We start from the raw sequence: 23374 nt of genomic DNA on the forward strand, positions 1-23374 counted from the left end.
ACAGTCGTTGTCAAGATTGTCAACTCAATTCATGCCAAACATCTGCAAATTTGTTTGTTCAAATTGTTACTCGAGCTTCATGCCACCAATGGTGAGCTCATCCTTCATGCAGAGGTAAGGTGGTTAATTTGAGGAAAGGTCCTCCAGAGAGTTTTGGATCTGCTCCCTGAAATTGTCACCTTTCTTAAATTTGAGGTGTACAGCGACCTGTCAGATAATGCATGGGTTGCTAGACTTGATATTTCTTATGGATATAAGTGCAAAACTGAATGAACTGAATCACGGACTGTTAGGAGAGACAGAGACTTGTCACACATGATCAGTACAGAGAATGTGTTCAAGTTGAAACTGGGCCTGTGGTCCTCCCAAATAAAGACACAGCCACTGGAGTGTGGTGACGAGGGAATTACTGAGCACTTCCCAAATCTGGAGACAAGGTTCCATCCAAACATCTTTGTCCCCCTGAACAAATTGGAAAACAAATTCAACAGACAATGTCAGGAGTTAGACAAGATTAAACAAATCACTATGCTTGTCTCACATCATTTTCTTCAAGTGGACATTGGAGAACCGACAGCAAAATTTTGGCAGGTGTTTGAACAGAGCAGTGGCCTTGACGTGGAAATCATCACCATGCAAGATGACATAGAACTGAAAATTAGGTCAAGGGGCAAAGACTTTTGGGGATTTGTAAACAGAGACAAGTACCCTTTTCTGACATTCTGTGCACTCAAGGTGAAGGCATACTTTGGTTCACCTGTGAGATGGCTTTTTCCCAGATGAAAATGTCACTGATGCCATCTGATAGGCTGTATGAGACTGGCCATTTCAATCTACAACACAAACATCACAGCACTCCCAGAAAGTCAGAAAAGATGAGTGTTATGCACGGCATACATTTTAGGGGGTTTTCGTAAAGTTGAATTTTTAAGAGCAGATCTTGTGCTGCATTTAGATTCTGAAAGTGATCTTGTGCTTCAATAGGTTGGAGACCACTGTTGGAGAGTCCTGCGGATTGGGCATATGTATCATAAACTTCAGTGCTTGCTTGAAACATGCAGTGCATACATTTCACACAGATCTTTTTAGATCTTTTGAGATTATTGCTTAAAATGCTAAAGGTTAAAGTTTATTTATTAGTGTCACAGGTGGGCTTACATTAACACTGCAATGAAGTTACTATGAAAATTCCCTCGTACCCACACTCAGGTACGCTGAGGGAGAATTTAGCATGGCCAATGTACCTAACCAGCATGTCTTTCGGACTGTGGGAGGAAACTGGAGCAACTGGAGGAAACCCACAGAGACACGAGGAGAATGTGCAGACTCCACATGGTCACCCAAGGTGGGAATCGAACCCGGGTCCATGGCGCTGTGAGGCAGCAGTGCTAACCACTGTGGCTCTGCTGCCTCTGCTGTCTCCATGGCCGATTTGAATTCTGTGAACTTGAATTCATCCAAAATTTTACTGCCCGTTTACTAATGCATGTTAAGTGTCACATCTATTTCTCGTTTGAACACTGACCTGCATCAGCTCCCAGTCTGGTAATGCCTTTATTTCAAAATTAATTTTCTTGTTTTCAAGAGTGAGGAGCGAGCAGGAAAATTGAATTAAAGCCCAAAATAAAACATGAGTGTATTGAATAGTGGAGAACTTTTGAACACAAGAAATAGGAGCAGGAGTACATCTCCAGGGAGGGAGATAAAGAGGGATTTTAAAACGTATTTAGAAAGGTGACGAACAATGGAGAATTGGAGCTGGGCAAGTATACATACATTACTAACAAGATGCGAGGAGCCTGAGGCATGTGCCTCACCTGGAATCTTGCACTGACGTCCTGTCTGAAAGTTACAGGCACTTAAATTAAGATTAACTCCTGGGTTTCCTCTTTCTGATTAACTGTGGCATGTCCTGCCAGAAACTTAACAACGCTGCTATTATATCATACCCTACAGATCTGCCTCAACTTTCCTGATTTTGACAGTGTGAGGTTGGACATTGCACAGAAAAGTTCCCTTACTCCCTTCAGAATTAGAACCATAGGTGCATTGATAAACTGAGTTTCATTAATAATGCTTGCAGGCTTTTCAAGTTAATGTCTAATTCAGCACCATTCTTTCTGACTGGTTGCTCAGTTGTCTTGTTAATTAAAATGCATCAGAACATAGCGATAGGAAGAGGATATTCAGCACCTCAAACCTGAACTCCATTTGCTTGCCTTTTCTCCATATTTTTTGATACTTGGGACAGGGTTTTCTGGCCACGCTCACCCTGAAACTGGAAAATCCTGCATGAGGTCAACGGATCTTTCCATGGTCTGCCTCTTGCCCACTACGATTTCTGTGATGGGCGGAACAGAAAAATCCACCTCCATGACCCAACAAAATGCACTAATTGCAGTTCTGACATTTTCAGTTGACCTTGCCCCTGCAGTCTTTTGCAAGGGAGAATTCCAGAATTCCATGAATCCTGGTATGCAAAGGGATTATTAACTGCACACTAACAAAAATGTAAGAACTATTTTCTTCAAATACATAAACAGATCCCCAGAGTCCCACTGGTGAACAATCGGAAAAAAGGGGATGGAGACTGAGGTTTCCAAATGTGCTGAGGAAGTATCACAGACACAAGAGAGTTGAGGAAAGCTGGAAAGGACCTACTGTAATGCTGTCATGTTGGCATTCTACATGTCTTCTTCAGTGGCATCCACTATCCCTCGAGGTTCTGCTGCAGGATTGAAGAATCGAGTGAGGGCTTGCACGGAACAGGCTAAACCTGTGTACCCATTTTGTGCAAGGGTCTTTAAACAGGCACAGAGTCTTCCTTGGCACATTAAAAGTGATCCAGTGCTGATTTCTGGTGGCCAGAAAAAGGCCAACAGCAAGGACTAACAAGGTGGCTATGCTGTTGACACGGTTTAGGTGTAATAGCCTGCACCCAGAAATTGGGATAAATTATGATACTTTTATGTGCAAAAATGAGGAAGACACAGACCAATTTCTCTTCTCGCGAATATTTTTACTGTAAGTGGGTCATGCCGAGTACCAGAATGTTGCACCAAGCCCACAATGTGAAAAAATGATGGCAGCTGAGTGAGGTGACTTTGTGCAAGCTGTCCCCAGCATACTCTCTAATTCAATCTTTTACTCTCGTTCTGTGCTCTTAAAACTTAACTCTAACACCTTTAAATTGTCCAATAGTGTTCTCTTTGCTGATCTTTCTCTTCACCCTGTCTGGAATCTGCAACACCATATTCTGCAGCCTCTCCTTTCCTTCTACTCTATGTACTCCATGAACGATTCAGAAAGGGTGTCAGTGCAAGGTTCCAGTGAGGCATTTGCTTTAGGCTTGTGCAACTTGCCTCTTGTTAGTCATGTATGTATACTTGCTCACCTCCAATTCTCCATTGTTTGTTTTGCGCACGGGAAACAATGCTTTTCACTCTATCCCAATAATAAATCAAAATGTGAATTCTGTTTGATACCACTGCTCTAAAGTTCTGACACTAATTCTGTGCCAAAGTCTGTAGTTTTTGTTACCCACAAGGAAAAATAAATTGCCAGCAAACATTTGGTCGATCTTCCTCAGCTGCAAACCCGCTATCCATTGCAAACACCACTGCAATGCCCAGGTTTGACGGGAATGTGTGTGCACTCTGCTCACAGGCAGCAGCTGGTCCCCAGGAGCCAGCCTACCGGCACGTGCCTCTTTCCCGCAGCAAGTGTCACCTGGCAACGAGCGTCACACAATAGCGTCGCCTATCCAATAGATAGCGGGGGGGGGAGATTTTACTTCATTCTTTAAAAATAAGGGCAAAAGTAGGAGCAGAAACACCAGCACGTCTAAAGTACAAAATAAGTCACAGTAATTGTATTTGAAATGTTTACTTATTTCCTCCTGTGTGTGAATACTGTTATATTTTCTGGTCTCCCTCCCACACCGCCCCCCCCCCCCAAGTGTGGGTAATGGGCTGAGCCATTGTGACCGAGCAATGGCGCTGGGCAGGCGGTGACGGGGAGCCGGGACCATCCAGTTCAGTGTCGGCGCTGACCTGACACGTTGTGGCTTAACAATATTTTGCACTGTATTTTTTTAAAAGAAAGAAAAACAGTTTCGAGGAATCAGTTCGTGTTCCTCATCCTGACTCTCCGTTTCTCGGCTCCAGTTTCCCGGTGACATCGAGGTTGAATTGGGAGCTTCGCGTGTGTGCGGGCGCGCGCAGGCGCGTTGGCCGACCTGCCGAGCCGCCATGTTGCAGACTCTGTACGAGAGGTCGGGGCTGAAAACAGTGATTGAAACTTTGGCGATATGGTGCGGCTACAAACTCCTCTACGATTTCATGTACAACTTGCTGTCCTCTACGATTTCATGTACAACTTGCTGTCGTTCCCGTGGACCACGAACCTGGGCATCGTCATCTTGGTGATCGCGATTTTGCTAATAGTCTGGGGCCTCGTGGTCTTGATCATGAAATTCGTGGGCAAGTTCATCCAACGGGAGAAGGAGAAGAAGGAAGAATAGCTTACTGAAGTCGGTAAAATCGACGACTGCACACTATCCGCGCTGCAAGGTACGTGCCCGGTGTTATCCTGTTACTGAGTATTGGAATACCCCGTGTTTGTGTGTGACAGGGAGTTAATTGGGTGTTTGGGAGTCTTGTATTGTCCACCTCCCATTATCACCATCATCTGCTGTTGGAAAATATTTTGTTCATGTGCTTAATCACTGCAACGTACAATTTGTCCAAATTTACCTCTACCTTTTAACAGGTCGTAATTTTCTTGATTTAGGGAGGCGGCAAACAACGTAATTATTTGGAACATTTTTCAGTCTACCAGATTGTATCCTCCTGGTAAATTTCTATATCCCATTCAGCACATTAAACTTTATTCGCACCACTACATGCACAATGTGTACCATCTACAAAATGCACTGCAGAACTCATCAAGGTTTCTTCGTCAGCACCTTCCAAATTCTCAACCTCCAGCTCCGAGAATAACAAGGGCAGAAGATGCAGGGGAACACCACAATCTACAAGTTCAACTTCGTCAAGCAAAATCACGCCTTCGCACTATATCACCATTCTTTAATTGTCATGGGTAATAAATTCTGGCCTTGCATACAAAATTGCAAAGATTAGTGGAAAACGAGAGGGTTGGGAAATCTTTAAAGGCCAACAGAGAGCTGCAAAAAAACTATAAAGAAAAGTGAGATAGACTATGAGAGTAAACTAGCTCAGAATACAAAAACAGATAGCAAAAGTTTCTACAGATATATAAAAAGAAAAAGAGCGGCGAAGGTAAACATAGAGGCTAAGCAGGGGGATTTAATAATGGGAAATGAGGAAGTGGCCGAGGCATTGAACAGGTATTTTGTGTCGGACTTCACAGTGGAAAACACAAATAACATGCCCCAAATTGATGATGAGAAGGCAATGACAGGTGAGAATCTAGAAACGATCATTATCACTAAAGAAGCAGTGTTAGGTAAGTTAATGGGGCTAAAGGTAGTGTTATGGTTGAGGTTAGAAACTCTAATGTATTTTATGAAGCCCATCTGAATCATAAATGTTGTATCTTGAATTTGGCTAGGATAAACATGATATATTCCACTTCCACAGGGGGTGATGCTCCCTGGGTATGGGCATCCTGGCAGCGCCAGCCTCTTCCCCCTGGCACTGCCCAGGGGGAACCTTGGCACTACCCACCAGGCATGGGGCAGTGCCAACGGGTTGGGGCCTATTGTGGGCGGGACCATCGGTAGGGGTTGGCGAGGGTCCCACTGTCACTCTGGATTGGAATCTGGTTGGGACTGGAGGGAGGTCAGTGATTGGGGCGGGCTGGAGGGGGGTGGTTTGCCAGAGGCGTTTGCCTCCCAGGGGTGTCTGCCTCCCGTGGGGGGTGGTCTGCCAGGGTGGGAGGGGTCTGGAGATTGGGGTGCTCCCGGACTGGGGAAAGTTGAAGCTGGCCTGGAAATGTTCATGGAGGCTGTAATCAGGCCGTGGAGTGTTGGGGGGCAACATTGCAAGGGTCCCAGGTTGGCCAGCGATCGAGCTGGCCAGCAAATGGGAGGCTGACAGATCGGGGTCCCTGCGCATGCACAGAGGCCTGGAACTGTCCGACTCTGACGTGAATTGGCCCCGCCCCCCGAGCTTTTAATGATATTCATGATTGTGACCTCTGCAGTGCACAGAGTGTGGGAGATTCGAGTCTGAACTCCCACTCGAAAAACAATCGTTATTTACATCATTGTTCCCGCCAATTCAGCACTTAGTATTTTTTTGGGAGAATTGGGCCCAATGATTGAATTTTACTTTGAGTTTTAGGGAGAGAATGGGTCTAAAATTAATATTTTAAACTCAAGTGAAAGCAATTATGAAGGCATGAAAACAGAGCTAGCTAAAATGAACTTGTAAATAAGGTTAAGGGATAGGTCAATAGTGACGCAGTGACAGGCATTTAAAAGAATATCTCAGAATACACAGAATAGACAAATTATAATGAGAAATAAAAATTCCAAGGGGAAAAGTTAAAGATAGGATCAACCTGAAAGAAAAAACATATGATTGCACAAGATGGAAGTCAGACGATTGGACAGAATATAAAACACAGCAAAGAATGATTAAGATTAATAAAGGAGGGAAAAAAGTACGAGAAAAAGCGAGCAAATAAGATCAAAGCATGAAGATTCTCTGTAAATATTTAGAGTTAACTTTGAGCATTGGTCCTATAGAAAATGGGTCTGGAAAATTAATAATGATAAATGAGGAGATGGCAGATGAGTTGAATGGACATTTTGCACCAGTCTTCATAATAGAGAATAAAATAATAACATCCCAGATATCGCTGTAAATCAGGAAATGGAAGGGAGAGCGAAATGCAGGAAAATTACATTCACCAGGGAAGTGGCATTGAGCAAATTGCTGGAGCTGCGGTTGACAAGTCCCTGGGTCCTGATGGATTTCATCCGAGGATCTTAAGAGAAATGTCTAGTGAGATAAGTGATGCATTGGTTTTAATTTTCCGACATTTAGTGAAGGTTCCATTCATTTGGAAAATAGTGAATTCAAAAAGGGAGGGAGACAGAAAGCAGGAAATTACAGGCAGGTTAGCCAAACATCTGCCACAGGGAAAAAGTGAGAAGCTATTATTCAAGATATTAAAGCAGGGCGTTTAGATTAATTCCAGGTAGCCAGGCAGAGTCAACATTTTGAGAGAGGGAAACCATGTTTAATCAATTTATTAGAGTTCTTTGATGAAGTAAGATGTGCTGTGGATAGAACATAGAAATACTACAGCACAGTACAGGCCCTTCAGTCCACAAAGTTGTGCCGAACATGTCCTTACCTTAGCGATTACGAGGCTTACCTATAACCCTCTATCTTACTAACTTCCATGTACTTATCCAAAAGTCTCTTAAAAGACCCTATCGAATCCGCCTCCACCACCGTTGCTGGCAGCCCATTCCACGCACCCACCACCCTCTCAGTGAAAAACTTACCCCTGACATCTCCTCTGTACCTAATCCCCAGCACCTTAAACCTGTGTCCTCTTGTGGCAACCATTTCTGGCCTGGGAAAAAGCCTCCGACTATCCACTCGATCAATACCTCTCAACATCTTATACACCTCTATCAGGTCACCCCTCATCCTTCGTCTCTCCAAGGAGAAAAGGCCGAGCTCACTCAACCCATCCTCATAAGGCATGCTCCCCAACCCAGGCAGCATCCATGTAAATCTCCTCTGCTCCCTTTGTAAGGCTTCCACATCCTTCCTGTCATGAGGCGAACAGAACTGAGCACAGTACTCCAAGTGTGGTCTCACCAGGGTCTTATACAGCTGCAACATTATCTCATGACTCCAAAACTCAATTCCTCGATTGATGAAGGCCAGTACACCATACGCCTTCTTAACCACAGCCTCAACCTGCACAGCTGCTTTGAGCGTCCTATGAACTCGGAACCCAAGATCCTTCTGATCTTCCACTCTTCCAAGAGTCCTAGCATTAATATTATATTCCACCATCCTATTTGACCTGCCAAAATAAACCACCTCACACTTATCTGGGTTGAACTCCATCTGCCACTTCTCCACCCAGTCTTGCATCCTATCAATGTCTCGCTGTAACTTCTGACATCCCTCCACACTATCCACAACACCTCCAACCTTTGTGTCATCAGCAAACTTACCGACCCATCCCTCCACTTACTCATCCAGGTCATTTATTTTTTTTAAAAATCACAAAGAGTAAGGTTCCCAGAACAGATCCCTGGGGCACTCAACTGGTGACCGACCTCCATGCAGAATATGATCCATCGAAAAAGGAAACCGGTGGATACTGGACCTAAGAATTCCAGAAGGCATTTGATAAGGTGTCACATTAAAAGTTAATGCGGAAAATAAAAGGTGATGGTGGGGGTAAGGAGGGAAGTGATGTTAAATATTGGCTTGGATAGAAAATTGGCTGGCTCACAGTAAACAGAGGGTAGGCATAAATGGGTTATTTTCTGGTTGGTAAGATGTAAAGAATGGTGTGCCACTGGGATCAGTACTGGGGCCTCAAGCTTTTAAATTGCCCAAATGGCAAACATATAGTCATAATGACATAGAACTTGACCTCTTGAATTCATGATGGCTTTTGTAGTGTTCAATTGTTTTATTAATTTTCAGTGACCCCCAAGTCCATCAGGACCCAGGAATTTCAAATCAATTTAAAATTTGTATAAATTACTTGGATGAAGTGACCAAAGGTATGGTTGCTAAATATGCTGATGATACAAAGGTAGGTAGGAAAGTGAGATGTGTGGAGGATATAAGATGGCTGCAAAGAGATAAAGATGGTTTGTGCGTGGGCAAAGATCTGACATGGAGTACAATATGGGAAAATACAAAATTGTTCATTTTGATTGGACGAATAAAAAGAAACATAGTACATAAATGATGAGATTGCAGAGCTCAGAGATACAGAGGAATCTGGTGTCTTAGTCATGGTTCACAAAAGATTAATTTGCAGGTACAGCAGGTAATTAGGACAGCAAATAGAATGTTATTGTTTAGTGTGAGGTGAATCGAATACAAAAGTAGGGATGTGATGCTTCAACTGTACAGGGCATTGGTAAGATCACATCTAGAACACTATATGCAGTATTGGTCTCCTTATTTCAGGAAGGATGTAAATGTATTGGAAGCAGTTCAGAGAAGGTTTGATGAAGTAATACTTGAAGTGGGAGGGTTGGACAAGCTCAGCTTGTGTCTGCAGGAGTTTAGAAGAATAAGAGGCAGCTTATTTGAAGCATATAAGATTCTGAGGGATCTTGACAGGGTGGATGTGGAAAGGATGTTTCTTCTTATGCAGGAATCTAGAACTTGGGGGTCACTGAAAATTAATAAAACAATTGAACACTACAAAAGCCATCATGAATTCAAGAGGTCAAGTTCTATGTCATTATGACTATATGTTTGCCATTTGGGCATCTTGCTCACCTTGCGTTAGGGAGAGCAACAAACTATTCAGCTATTCCATTCTTCACTCCCTTCAAGACACCAGATGAAGCTTTTTGGAATTTTAAAATGGCCTTTATTCAAGCTGTAGCTCAGCAAACAGCTTTCCACAATGTGGTCTACTGATCCCCAGAACAAAGGAATACAATGGTAATTATATCTTTAGGCTCAGCTGCAAGTAATTAACATACATAAATCAAGATTGCACACTCATTCAAAAGTAATCAATATCCAATCCTAACTAATAGTTCTGATCACTTCTTTCATTTCCCACAGTGTGTTTAACCAATTACAACTACTCTACACTTGCCTAATTACAATATCCAATCATTAACATGGCACATACACAGAGCTATATTATCAATAAATACATGCTTATGGTCCTGGACTGTCTGGCACCTGGGTACTTCTTTCTGGTACCAACCAAATAAACAAACTCAAAGTAACTCAGGGACAAAATTAAAAGGAGCAGCTCCCTAAAAGAAGGGGGAGCAGCTCGAACAAAAAACAAAGTCGAAAGAAAACTTAAAACATCAACTTAAAATGTGATTGCCGGAGTCTATTATACACCCCAGCCCCTGCGGTGCCCAGCGGGCACGGAAGGCGTCAACTGCACCCGCAGACACTGCATGTTCCCTCTCCAGGGACACCTGGCCATGAATATAGCCGCGTTAGAGGGGCAGAGAGTCGGGATGGACGACCCCATCAATTGCCCGCTGCCTGGACCTATTGATAGCTCGCCTTGCCAGGCCCAGGAGCAGGTTCACGAGGAAGTCATCCTCCCGACCCGCCCCCCTCCGCACCAGGCTGGCACCCTGGGTAGTGACTTATGACTCATATGAAAACACACTGCAGTCCTGGGCTGTTATAAGAAGGCAGTGATATATGCAGTTACAGCCTTTTTTGTTGTCCCTCAGAGCCCTTTGTTCATTGTTTTTGCAGCTGTACCTTGCAGCTCTAGCAGTCTCCCAGCCTTTGTTGCATTGAATAATTTTAACCGTTTCAACTTGCCAGGCCCCAGAAGATCACTGAAGACCTTCCTGAATTGTACTCTGGTCCCACTTAGTCTGACAGACAGGACGCCACCTGCCACTCCGAAGAAATCAAATTATTTCTGCAAACTCTTACCGCACCCCAGAAGATCCAGCAAGGCTTTGATGAATTGTGAGTCCACGCTTCCGTAACAGAATTCCGTATTGCTGCTCTTTACTCTTACATACTCGGTAATGATAGTCTGCCTACAGTCACATTAATGGCTAACAAATGCCCTTTAAATTAGCCTTGCCATGTCTCGCTACCACCTCCCGAATATACCTGCCCCCCCTAATTGGATGGCAATCAACAAGGACAAGTCACTAATTGGTTGCCTCATGCAAAGTTTTGCTGAATGCCATGCCATGCAACAACCTTGAGTGAAGTTGGGACCCAGGAATTATTCCAACATCAGTTTTGCAACCCAGCCGGTAATATCCAACCCTATAAGAATGGAACTGGCAATATTTATAAAAGAGAGTTTAGAGATGGGTGATGTGGACAAAGAAGGGGCACAGACAGTTCTTGGAGTGGCTGGAGCTCAAAGATTTTTAAAAACGTGTTAAATTAGTAGGATAGAACACTGGCAACCAAATTGTGGGAGGGAAATGGAAGAGAAAATCAGAAGTCAGATTAGAGAGATGAAGAGGAAAAACAATTATTGTTCTGGGAGGTCTTCATTACCCACTTATTAATTGAGACAAGGAGAGAAAAAAAAGGGAACTGAAATCCTCAAGTACTTGCAGGACTGAAGATTGGCCAATGCAGAGCTCATTTTTAAAGGGGAAACAGAACTAATTCAGGTAATTACAGCCCAGCTAGCATCACATCTGTGAGAGGGACATTTTTAGAGTGTCTAATTAAGAATTAAATTACTAGCAATGCAGATAAAGGGAAAATAGAATGGGCCAAGATTGATTTCAAAAGGAATGATTGTGCTTGACAAACTTCACAGAGTTTGTTGAGTCGGTTTCAGGTTTGGTCGATGGGGAATTACAGAGAACGAAGTGTAGACTTCAAATATTTTGACAATGTCTCTACAGGAGCTTTCTGTCTCGTAAGATGATTGTTTGAGCCGTGGTGGTCAACTCTGTGTTAAGTATTTCCTGGTGTGGCTTAGAAACCCCATTTGACATGGTAATCTCTGCTGCAATTGCTGTAGTGGAAGACCGAGAAGGTTGAGAAGTTGTACGATTCACTGGCCTCTGTTTTCTCTGGATCCTCCTCTTATCCAGCTGAGCTTTTTGGTTCTGTTCACCTTTTTCAATGCCCTTCCAAACAATCAGCTTCCAGAGGTCATGGAGGTTAGCGAGTGTCTCCCAGTTATCGGCGACAATATCCACCATCATCATATCTTCCTTGCGAGTGTCCTTGTACTGGAGGTATGGACACCTAACAGGCCGTGACCCAGTGGCCAATTCATGGTACAAATGGTCCTTGGCTATACAACTGTCATCCATCTGATAAAACAGCCAGTGCAATTGTTGCAAGTTTACCAATGTGCAGATGTTAATGGAATTGGTATGCTCCAGGTGGTTGTGGAGTCTAGAAATATGAAGCAATCAATAACCAGATATCTTTTGACACAGATCATAGTGGTAGCATGTATGAAGGGATCAATAAAGAAAACAGCTCAATTGAAAAGGCAGGAGAAGTCATCGGTGACTACAGTAAACAGTTGGAGAGATGGGTGGAACACTGCCTCTAGGGAGAACGCTGTTATATAGGAAGTTGCAGATTCCATAGAAAGCCTACTTGTCGTGGAGCTACATACTGAATCGACAGTGGAGGATCTTTGGATGGCAACATCCTGGACTCTGACATTTGTCTTCCTGATGCCAATGGTCAAACCAAATCCCTTTCAGATGTCAGAGAGTCTGTTCATTTGCTGCTGACATGTTCCTTGGTACGGAATATTATTGCGGCATCATCAGCATGGAGCAACTCTCTGATGAGACCTTGATGCACCTTTGACCTGGACCTCAGGTGAATAAGGCTGAACAGCTTTCCATCGGTTCTGGTATATGGGGAGACACTATCTGCAGAGGACATGAAGACAAATGTCAGCAACAAAGAGAAGAATATGCCAGAGTATTGGTTCCAGAACGCAACTTTGTTTGAATCCACTGTGGCTCTCAAAAGGTTCTGATGTTTCAACATCAGAGCTGACCTTGCCGAACATGTGATCATGGAAAGAGGAGATCACTTTGAGCAGCTTCACTCAACAGCCAATTTTCTCCAGCAGCTTAAATTAGACTGCTTCTGTTCACATAGCCGAGTGCCTTTCTGAGATTGATGAAGGTAAGGTATAGTGGTCTCCTTTGTTCATGGCAATTGTCCTGCAGCTGCCACACTGAGAAAGTCATGTCAATTGTCGACATTCTAGTTCTGAAACCACACTGGGATTTAGGATAGTGTTCAGCCAGGATCTGCAGGCTGACACGGACAAAATGAGAAAATACTTTTCCCACAATGTCTCAATAGTTGATGAATTCGCTGTGGTTGCCCTTGTTCTTGTACAGAGTCACAATCTTTGCATCACACATACCCTGGGGCACTGCAGTCTCCCTTCAGCTGACACAGAATCTCATACAGATGCTGCAGAGTACTGGTTTCCCATGCTTGATGAGTATGCCATCAGCACTTGGAGCCTAATCCGTGGCAAGCGAGTCAATAGCTCAATATCCAGCTCTGCCCATGACAGGTAGGCTTTCTATAGATTCTGCAACTTCCTGTATAACAACGTTCTCCTGAGAGTACCAACTCAAGGTAGTGTTCCGCCCATCTCTCCAACTGTTTATTGCAGTCATTGATGACTTCTCCTGTGGCTGAAGACAAGGCTGGCAAAAATACACTTTACACATTTGCCAGCAGATGGTGAAACATAATAAACCATTCATCGATGGTGAAGTTATCAAGGACGCTTCGACAGTTGCTGCTGACACCTTGGCCAAAGACTTTAAAAATAAAGATGAAATTATGACAGCTATCAAGAGCGAAGGGTGGAATTGTTGTCTGAGGACATCTCAGCAAATTAATGTCGACTTATCATGCTGTGAATGTTTCTCACTGCAGTTTGATGAATCAGGAGTTATGACAGATATGGTCCAGCTGATTGAATACAATGTGACCAAAAACAAAGACTCAACAACAAAAGTGGACTTTCTCACTCTTTTGCCACTCCACTCAAAGGGAGGACAAGAAGCGAGGATATTTACAACAAATTCAAAACTCATATGACTGAGAAAAACATTTCGATCAAGAAATTGGTTTCTTTCACACCGTGAAAGCGAGGTAGCAATGCAGGCTTTGTGGCACTTTGCACATATGATCCTGAGTTCTCCTTTGTCAATTAGAACTGTGTTATCTATCAACAAGTGGGAGCGAGCTGGGTTATTGACTTTTCTCATGTAATGACAGTCGTTGTCAAGATTGTCAACTCAATTCATGCCAAACATCTGCAAATTTGTTTGTTCAAATTGTTACTCGAGCTTCATGCCACCAATGGTGAGCTCATCCTTCATGCAGAGGTAAGGTGGTTAATTTGAGGAAAGGTCCTCCAGAGAGTTTTGGATCTGCTCCCTGAAATTGTCACCTTTCTTAAATTTGAGGTGTACAGCGACCTGTCAGATAATGCATGGGTTGCTAGACTTGATATTTCTTATGGATATAAGTGCAAAACTGAATGAACTGAATCACGGACTGTTAGGAGAGACAGAGACTTGTCACACATGATCAGTACAGAGAATGTGTTCAAGTTGAAACTGGGCCTGTGGTCCTCCCAAATAAAGACACAGCCACTGGAGTGTGGTGACGAGGGAATTACTGAGCACTTCCCAAATCTGGAGACAAGGTTCCATCCAAACATCTTTGTCCCCCTGAACAAATTGGAAAACAAATTCAACAGACAATGTCAGGAGTTTGACAAGATTAAACAAATCACTATGCTTGTCTCACATCATTTTCTTCAAGTGGACATTGGAGAACCGACAGCAAAATTTTGGCAGGTGTTTGAACAGAGCAGTGGCCTTGACGTAGAAATCATCACCATGCAAGATGACATAGAACTGAAAATTAGGTCAAGGGGCAAAGACTTTTGGGGATTTGTAAACAGAGACAAGTACCCTTTTCTGACATTCTGTGCACTCAAGGTGAAGGCATACTTTGGTTCACCTGTGAGATGGCTTTTTCCCAGATGAAAATGTCACTGATGCCATCTGATAGGCTGTATGAGACTGGCCATTTCAATCTACAACACAAACATCACAGCACTCCCAGAAAGTCAGAAAAGGTGAGTGTTATGCACGGCATACATTTTAGGGGGTTTTCGTAAAGTCGAATTTTTAAGAGCAGATCTTGTGCTGCATTTAGATTCTGAAAGTGATCTTGTGCTTCAATAGGTTGGAGACCACTGTTGGAGAGTCCTGAGGATTGGGCATGTGTATCATAAACTTCAGTGCTTGCTTGAAACATGCAGTGCATACATTTCACACAGATCTTTTTAGATCTTTTGAGATTATTGCTTAAAATGCTAAAGGTTAAAGTTTATTTATTAGTGTCATAGGTGGGCTTACATTAACACTGCAATGAAGTTACTATGAAAATTCCCTCGTACCCACACTCAGGTACGCTGAGGGAGAATTTAGCATGGCCAATGTACCTAACCAGCATGTCTTTCGGACTGTGGGAGGAAACTGGAGCAACTGGAGGAAACCCACAGAGACACGAGGAGAATGTGCAGACTCCACATGGTCACCCAAGGTGGGAATCGAACCCGGGTCCATGGCGCTGTGAGGCAGCAGTGCTAACCACTGTGGCACTGCTGCCTCTGCTGTCTCCATGGCCGATTTGAATTCTGTGAACTTGAATTCATCCAAAATTTTACTGCCCGTTTACTAATGCATGTTAAGTGTCACATCTATTTCTCCTTTGAACACTGACCTGCATCAGCTCCCAGGCTGATAATGCCTTTATTTCAAAATTAATTTTCTTGTTTTCAAGAGTGAGGAGCGAGCAGGAAAATTGAATTAAAGCCCAAAATAAAACATGAGTGTATTGAATAGTGGAGAACTTTTGAACACAAGAAATAGGAGCAGGAGTACATCTCCAGGGAGGGAGATAAAGAGGGATTTTAAAACGTATTTAGAAAGGTAACGAACAATGGAGAATTGGAGCTGGGCAAGTATACATACATTACTAACAAGATGCGAGGAGCCTGAGGCATGTGCCTCACCTGGAATCTTGCACTGACGTCCTGTCTGAAAGTTACAGGCACTTAAATTAAGATTAACTCCTGGGTTTCCTCTTTCTGATTAACTGTGGCATGTCCTGCCAGAAACTTAACAACGCTGCTATTATATCATACCCTACAGATCTGCCTCAACTTTCCTGATTTTGACAGTGTGAGGTTGGACATTGCACAGAAAAGTTCCCTTACTCCCTTCAGAATTAGAACCATAGGTGCATTGATAAACTGAGTTTCATTAATAATGCTTGCAGGCTTTTCAAGTTAATGTCTAATTCAGCACCATTCTTTCTGACTGGTTGCTCAGTTGTCTTGTTAATTAAAATGCATCAGAACATAGCGATAGGAAGAGGATATTCAGCACCTCAAACCTGAACTCCATTTGCTTGCCTTTTCTCCATATTTTTTGATACTTGGGACAGGGTTTTCTGGCCACGCTCACCCTGAAACTGGAAAATCCTGCATGAGGTCAACGGATCTTTCCATGGTCTGCCTCTTGCCCACTACGATTTCTGTGATGGGCGGAACAGAAAAATCCACCTCCATGACCCAACAAAATGCACTAATTGCAGTTCTGACATTTTCAGTTGACCTTGCCCCTGCAGTCTTTTGCAAGGGAGAATTCCAGAATTCCATGAATCCTGGTATGCAAAGGGATTATTAACTGCACACTAACAAAAATGTAAGAACTATTTTCTTCAAATACATAAACAGATCCCCAGAGTCCCACTGGTGAACAATCGGAAAAAAGGGGATGGAGACTGAGGTTTCCAAATGTGCTGAGGAAGTATCACAGACACAAGAGAGTTGAGGAAAGCTGGAAAGGACCTACTGTAATGCTGTCATGTTGGCATTCTACATGTCTTCTTCAGTGGCATCCACTATCCCTCGAGGTTCTGCTGCAGGATTGAAGAATCGAGTGAGGGCTTGCACGGAACAGGCTAAACCTGTGTACCCATTTTGTGCAAGGGTCTTTAAACAGGCACAGAGTCTTCCTTGGCACATTAAAAGTGATCCAGTGCTGATTTCTGGTGGCCAGAAAAAGGCCAACAGCAAGGACTAACAAGGTGGCTATGCTGTTGACACGGTTTAGGTGTAATAGCCTGCACCCAGAAATTGGGATAAATTATGATACTTTTATGTGCAAAAATGAGGAAGACACAGACCAATTTCTCTTCTCGCGAATATTTTTACTGTAAGTGGGTCATGCCGAGTACCAGAATGTTGCACCAAGCCCACAATGTGAAAAAATGATGGCAGCTGAGTGAGGTGACTTTGTGCAAGCTGTCCCCAGCATACTCTCTAATTCAATCTTTTACTCTCGTTCTGTGCTCTTAAAACTTAACTCTAACACCTTTAAATTGTCCAATAGTGTTCTCTTTGCTGATCTTTCTCTTCACCCTGTCTGGAATCTGCAACACCATATTCTGCAGCCTCTCCTTTCCTTCTACTCTATGTACTCCATGAACGATTCAGAAAGGGTGTCAGTGCAAGGTTCCAGTGAGGCATTTGCTTTAGGCTTGTGCAACCTGCCTCTTGTTAGTCATGTATGTACACTTGCTCACCTCCAATTCTCCATTGTTTGTTTTGCGCACGGGAAACAATGCTTTTCACTCTATCCCAATAATAAATCAAAATGTGAATTCTGTTTGATACCACTGCTCTAGAGTTCTGACACTAATTCTGTGCCAAAGTCTGTAGTTTTTGTTACCCACAAGGAAAAATAAATTGCCAGCAAACATTTGGTCGATCTTCCTCAGCTGCAAACCCGCTATCCATTGCAAACACCACTGCAATGCCCAGGTTTGACGGGAATGTGTGTGCACTCTGCTCACAGGCAGCAGCTGGTCCCCAGGAGCCAGCCTACCGGCACGTGCCTCTTTCCCGCGGCAAGTGTCACCTGGCAACGAGCGTCACACAATAGCGTCGCCTATCCAATAGATAGCGGGGGGGGGAGATTTTACTTCATTCTTTAAAAATAAGGGCAAAAGTAGGAGCAGAAACACCAGCACGTCTGAAGTACAAAATAAGTCACAGTAATTGTATTTGAAATGTTTACTTATTTCCTCCTGTGTGTGAATACTGTTATATTTTCTGGTCTCCCTCCCACACCGCCCCCCCCCCCCCCAAGTGTGGGTAATGGGCTGAGCCATTGTGACCGAGCAATGGCGCTGGGCAGGCGGTGACGGGGAGCCGGGACCATCCAGTTCAGTGTCGGCGCTGACCTGACACGTTGTGGCTTAACAATATTTTGCACTGTATTTTTTTAAAAGAAAGAAAAACAGTTTCGAGGAATCGGTTCGTGTTCCTCATCCTGACTCTCCGTTTCTCGGCTCCAGTTTCCCGGTGACATCGAGGTTGAATTGGGAGCTTCGCGTGTGTGCGGGCGCGCGCAGGCGCGTTGGCCGACCTGCCGAGCCGCCATGTTGCAGACTCTGTACGAGAGGTCGGGGCTGAAAACAGTGATTGAAACTTTGGCGATATGGTGCGGCTACAAACTCCTCTACGATTTCATGTACAACTTGCTGTCCTCTACGATTTCATGTACAACTTGCTGTCGTTCCCGTGGACCACGAACCTGGGCATCGTCATCTTGGTGATCGCGATTTTGCTAATAGTCTGGGGCCTCGTGGTCTTGATCATGAAATTCGTGGGCAAGTTCATCCAACGGGAGAAGGAGAAGAAGGAAGAATAGCTTACTGAAGTCGGTAAAATCGACGACTGCACACTATCCGCGCTGCAAGGTACGTGCCCGGTGTTATCCTGTTACTGAGTATTGGAATACCCCGTGTTTGTGTGTGACAGGGAGTTAATTGGGTGTTTGGGAGTCTTGTATTGTCCACCTCCCATTATCACCATCATCTGCTGTTGGAAAATATTTTGTTCATGTGCTTAATCACTGCAACGTACAATTTGTCCAAATTTACCTCTACCTTTTAACAGGTCGTAATTTTCTTGATTTAGGGAGGCGGCAAACAACGTAATTATTTGGAACATTTTTCAGTCTACCAGATTGTATCCTCCTGGTAAATTTCTATATCCCATTCAGCACATTAAACTTTATTCGCACCACTACATGCACAATGTGTACCATCTACAAAATGCACTGCAGAACTCATCAAGGTTTCTTCGTCAGCACCTTCCAAATTCTCAACCTCCAGCTCCGAGAATAACAAGGGCAGAAGATGCAGGGGAACACCACAATCTACAAGTTCAACTTCGTCAAGCAAAATCACGCCTTCGCACTATATCACCATTCTTTAATTGTCATGGGTAATAAATTCTGGCCTTGCATACAAAATTGCAAAGATTAGTGGAAAACGAGAGGGTTGGGAAATCTTTAAAGGCCAACAGAGATCTGCAAAAAAACTATAAAGAAAAGTGTGATAGACTATGAGAGTAAACTAGTTCAGAATACAAAAACAGATAGCAAAAGTTTCTACAGATATATAAAAAGAAAAAGAGCGGCGAAGGTAAACATAGAGGCTAAGCAGGGGGATTTAATAATGGGAAATGAGGAAGTGGCCGAGGCATTGAACAGGTATTTTGTGTCGGACTTCACAGTGGAAAACACAAATAACATGCCCCAAATTGATGATGAGAAGGCAATGACAGGTGAGAATCTAGAAACGATCATTATCACTCAAGAAGCAGTGTTAGGTAAGTTAATGGGGCTAAAGGTAGTGTTATGGTTGAGGTTAGAAACTCTAATGTATTTTATGAAGCCCATCTGAATCATAAATGTTGTATCTTGAATTTGGCTAGGATAAACATGATATATTCCACTTCAGGTGTGATTCAAAAAACCCAAGGAAGCTTTTGTGGAACAAAGTTTATTTTAGAACATAGTTAACATGTATAGTAAGAAAATTAGCAAGAATTTTTTCAATTGCAAACAAGAAACAAAACAACCGCTATAATGTATAAAACCCTTAACAAAGATATCTAATGTGTTCCAATCAAACCAAAACCCTTGCCATAGAGAAAACCCTTTAAACATGTTCAGCAAAGTCTACTGCTCACGTGATAAGGGAGATTGAGTCCTTTGGTTGAAGTCTGCAGCTCTCTGGATTTATTCTGCACACTTTGAAGACCAGGCAGCTTCCCAAAGCACCAGAGAGACTCTGGTCCAGCCCCAACAACAGCAGATATTCACCCTTCAGGAAAACAGGAGAATTTCCAAAGAAAACAAAACCGAGAGAGAGAGAAAACAATTCCTTTTATCTTGCTGTCTCTTCTAAAACTAAAACTCAAACCTGCAGCTCTGAACTGAAAAGTAAAAAACCGTCCAAAAACACATGACCATCCTCATAACAATGCAGGATTGCAAAGCTAATTCCAAAGCAAACACCACAAACAACCCCAATGAAGACACTTGAGCAATAAAAGGACATTTCCAGTCAAGCCGGCAACAGTGACGTCACTGAAGCTGCGAGCTAAGAAACCACTGAAGCTGTGAAAGCTGCAGAAGTCATGTTTTAAAAAAAAACTTTCTTAAAGGTACACTAGCATCACAGTAGACAAGTCTCCTGGCCTTGAAGGAATGCATCCCAGGATACTAAAAGTGACGGTGGTGGAAATAGCAAATGCACTCGTGGTAATTTATCAAAATTCGCTGGACTCTGGGGCGGTTCCAGCAGATTGGAAAGCAGCAAATGTGACGCCACTGGTTAAAAGAGGAGATAGAAAAATGGTGGGTAACTATAGGCCAGTTAGCTTAACTTCTGTAGTGGGGAAAATGCTTGAAGCTATCATCAAGGAAGAAATAGTGAGACATCTGAATAGAAATTGTCCCATTGGGAAAACACACGATGGGTTCATGAAAGGCAGGTCACACTTAACTAATTGAATGAAATTCTTTGAGGACATTACGAGCATAGTGGACAATGGGGAACTGGTAGATGTGGTGTATCTGGATTTCCAGAAGGCATTTGACGAGGTGCCGCACAGAAGGCATTTGACGAAGTGCCGCACAAAAGGCTGTTGCATCAGATAAAGATGCACGGCATTACGGGTAGTGTATTAGCATGGATAGAGGATTGGTTAACTAACAGAAAGCGAAGAGTGGGAATAAGTGTGTGTTTTCCTGGTTGGCGATCAGTGACTAGTGGTATGCCTCGGGGATCAGTGTTGGGACCGCAATTGTTTACAATTTACATAGATGATTGGGGACAAAGTGTAGTGTGTCAAAGTTTGCAGATGACACTAAGATAAGTGGTAGAGCAAAGTGTGCAGAGGACACTATAAAAGTCTGCAAAGAGATATAGAGAGTTTAAGTGAGTAGGCAAGGGTCTGGCAGATAGAATACAATGTTGGTAAATGTGAGGCCATCCATTTTGATAGGAATAACAGCAAAGTGGACAATTATTTAAATGGTAAAAAATTGCAGCTTGCAGAGGGACCTGGGTGTCCTTGTACATGAATCACAAAAAGTTGGTTTGCAGGTGCAGCAGGTAATTAAGAAGGCAAATGGAATTTTGTCCTCGAAAGCTAGTGGGATGGAGTTTCAAAACAGGGAGGTTATGTTGCAGCTATATAAGGTGCTAGGGAGGCCACACCTGGAATACTGTGTACAGTGTTGGTCTCCTTACTTGAGAAAGGATGTCCTGGCGCTGGTGGAGGTGCAGAGGAGATTCACTCGGTTGAGTCCGAGTTGAGAAGGTTGGCTTATGAGAAGAGACTGAGTAGACTGAGATTATACTCTTTGGAATTTAGAAGAATGAAGGGGGGTGTTATGGAAACATATAAAATTATGAAGGGAATAGATAAGATAGAAGTAGGGAGGTTGTTTCCACTGGGGGGTGAAACCTGAAAATAAGGGGGAGCAGATTCAGGATTGAGTTGAGGAGGAACTTCTTCACCCAAAGGGTTGTGACTTTGTGGAATTCCCTGTCCAGTGAAGCAGTTGGGACTACCTGATTGAGAGTTTTTAAGGCAAAGATAGATGGATTTTTGAACAGTAAAGGAATTAAGGGCTGTGGTGAGCGGGTGGGTAAGTGGAGCTGAGTCCATGAAAAGATCAGCCATGATCTAATTGAATGGCGGAGCAGGGTTGAAGGGCCAAATGGCCTACTCCTGCTCTGAGTTCTTGTGTTCTTTTTAAAAATCAATATATTTTAGCCTGAGTTCCTGCACAGATTCTGCAGATTCCAGACTATAGCCAGTACACATGGTTGCATACCCATGGTTCATGGAATCATAGAATCCATACAGTGCAGAAAGAGGTAATTCAGCCCATTGAGCTTGCACTGGCAACATCCCACCCAGGCCCTATTCCTGTCAGCCCCATTGCCAAATTCCTTGACATTCAAGGGACAATTGTGCATGTAACCTGCACATCTTTGGACCGTGGGAGGAAATTGCACAGACACAGGAAGAATGCGCAAACTCCACAAAGACAGTTACCCAAGGCTGGAATTAAACCCAGGTCCCTGGTGCTGTGAGGCAGCAGTGCTAACCACTGTGCCACCATGCTGCCCACATAGAAACATAGAAGATTGGAGCAAGAGGAGGCCATTTGGCTCTTCGAGCCTGCTCCGCCATTCACTAAGATCATGGCTGGTCATCCAACTCAATAGCTTAATCCTGCTTTTTCCCCATAGCCTTTGATCCTATTTGCCCCAAGTGCTATATCCAGCCGCCTCTTGAATGCATTCAATGTTTTGGCATCAACTACTTCCTGTGGTAATGAATTTCACAGGTTTACCACTCTTTGGGTGAAGAAATGTCTCCTCATCTCCATCCTAAATGGTCTATCTTGAATCCTCAGACTGTGATCCCTGGTTCTGGACTCCCCCACCGTCGGGAACATCCACCCTGCATCTATCCTGTCTAGGCCTGTTAGAATTTTATAAGTCTCTATGAAATCCCCCCTCATTCATCTGAACTCCAGCGAAAACAATCCTAACCGAGTCAATCTCTCCTCATACATCAATCCCGCCATCCCTGGAATCCGCCGGGTGAACCTTCGCTGCACTCCCTCGAGAGCAAGAACGTCCTTCCTCAGAAAAGGAGACCAAAACTGCACACAATACTTTAGGTGTGGCCTCACCGAGGCCCTGTATAGTTGCTACAACACATCCCTGCTGCTGTACTCAAAAACTCTCACGATGAAGGCCATCATGCCATTTGCCGCCTTTACCGCCTGCTACACCTGCATGCTTACCTGAAGTGACTGGTGCACAAGGACACCCAGGTCCCGCTGCACACTCCCCTCTCCCAATTTACAGCCATTCAGGGAATAATCTCCGCCTTGTTTTTGCTTCCAAAGTGAATAACCTCACACTTATCCTAATTATACTGCATCTGCCATTGATTAGCTGTCTCACCCAACCTGTCCAGATCATTCTGAAGGATCTCTGCATCCTGGTCGCAGTTCACCCTCCCACCCAACTTGGTATCATCTGCAAACTTTGAGATGTTACATTTTGTTCCCTCATCCAAATCATGAAGATATATTGTGAATAACTGGGGTCCCAGCACTGATCCCTGTGACACCCTACTAGTTACTGCCTGCCAATTTGAAAAGCGTCCATTAATTCCTATTCGTTGTTTCCTCTCTGCCGATCAGTTTTCTATCCATCTCACTACACTTCCT

General features: G+C 43.6%; 1 protein-coding gene across 1 annotated transcript in view; it reads left to right on the forward strand.

Moving 5' to 3' along the window:
• Window positions 1–10664, forward strand: part of LOC144486592 (uncharacterized) — a 41423-nt gene extending 30759 nt beyond the window's left edge. The window contains exons 4-5 of the mRNA XM_078204640.1: window positions 4167–4571; window positions 10515–10664. Of these exons, the coding sequence (XP_078060766.1) occupies window positions 4167–4177 (11 nt within the window). The 3' untranslated portion in view covers window positions 4178–4571; window positions 10515–10664. The remainder of the gene's footprint in view (window positions 1–4166; window positions 4572–10514) is intronic.
• Window positions 10665–23374: the final 12710 nt, after the last annotated feature.

Source organism: Mustelus asterias, unplaced genomic scaffold (genome assembly GCF_964213995.1).
Source record: "Mustelus asterias unplaced genomic scaffold, sMusAst1.hap1.1 HAP1_SCAFFOLD_406, whole genome shotgun sequence".
In the NCBI taxonomy this organism is placed as follows: domain Eukaryota; kingdom Metazoa; phylum Chordata; class Chondrichthyes; order Carcharhiniformes; family Triakidae; genus Mustelus; species Mustelus asterias.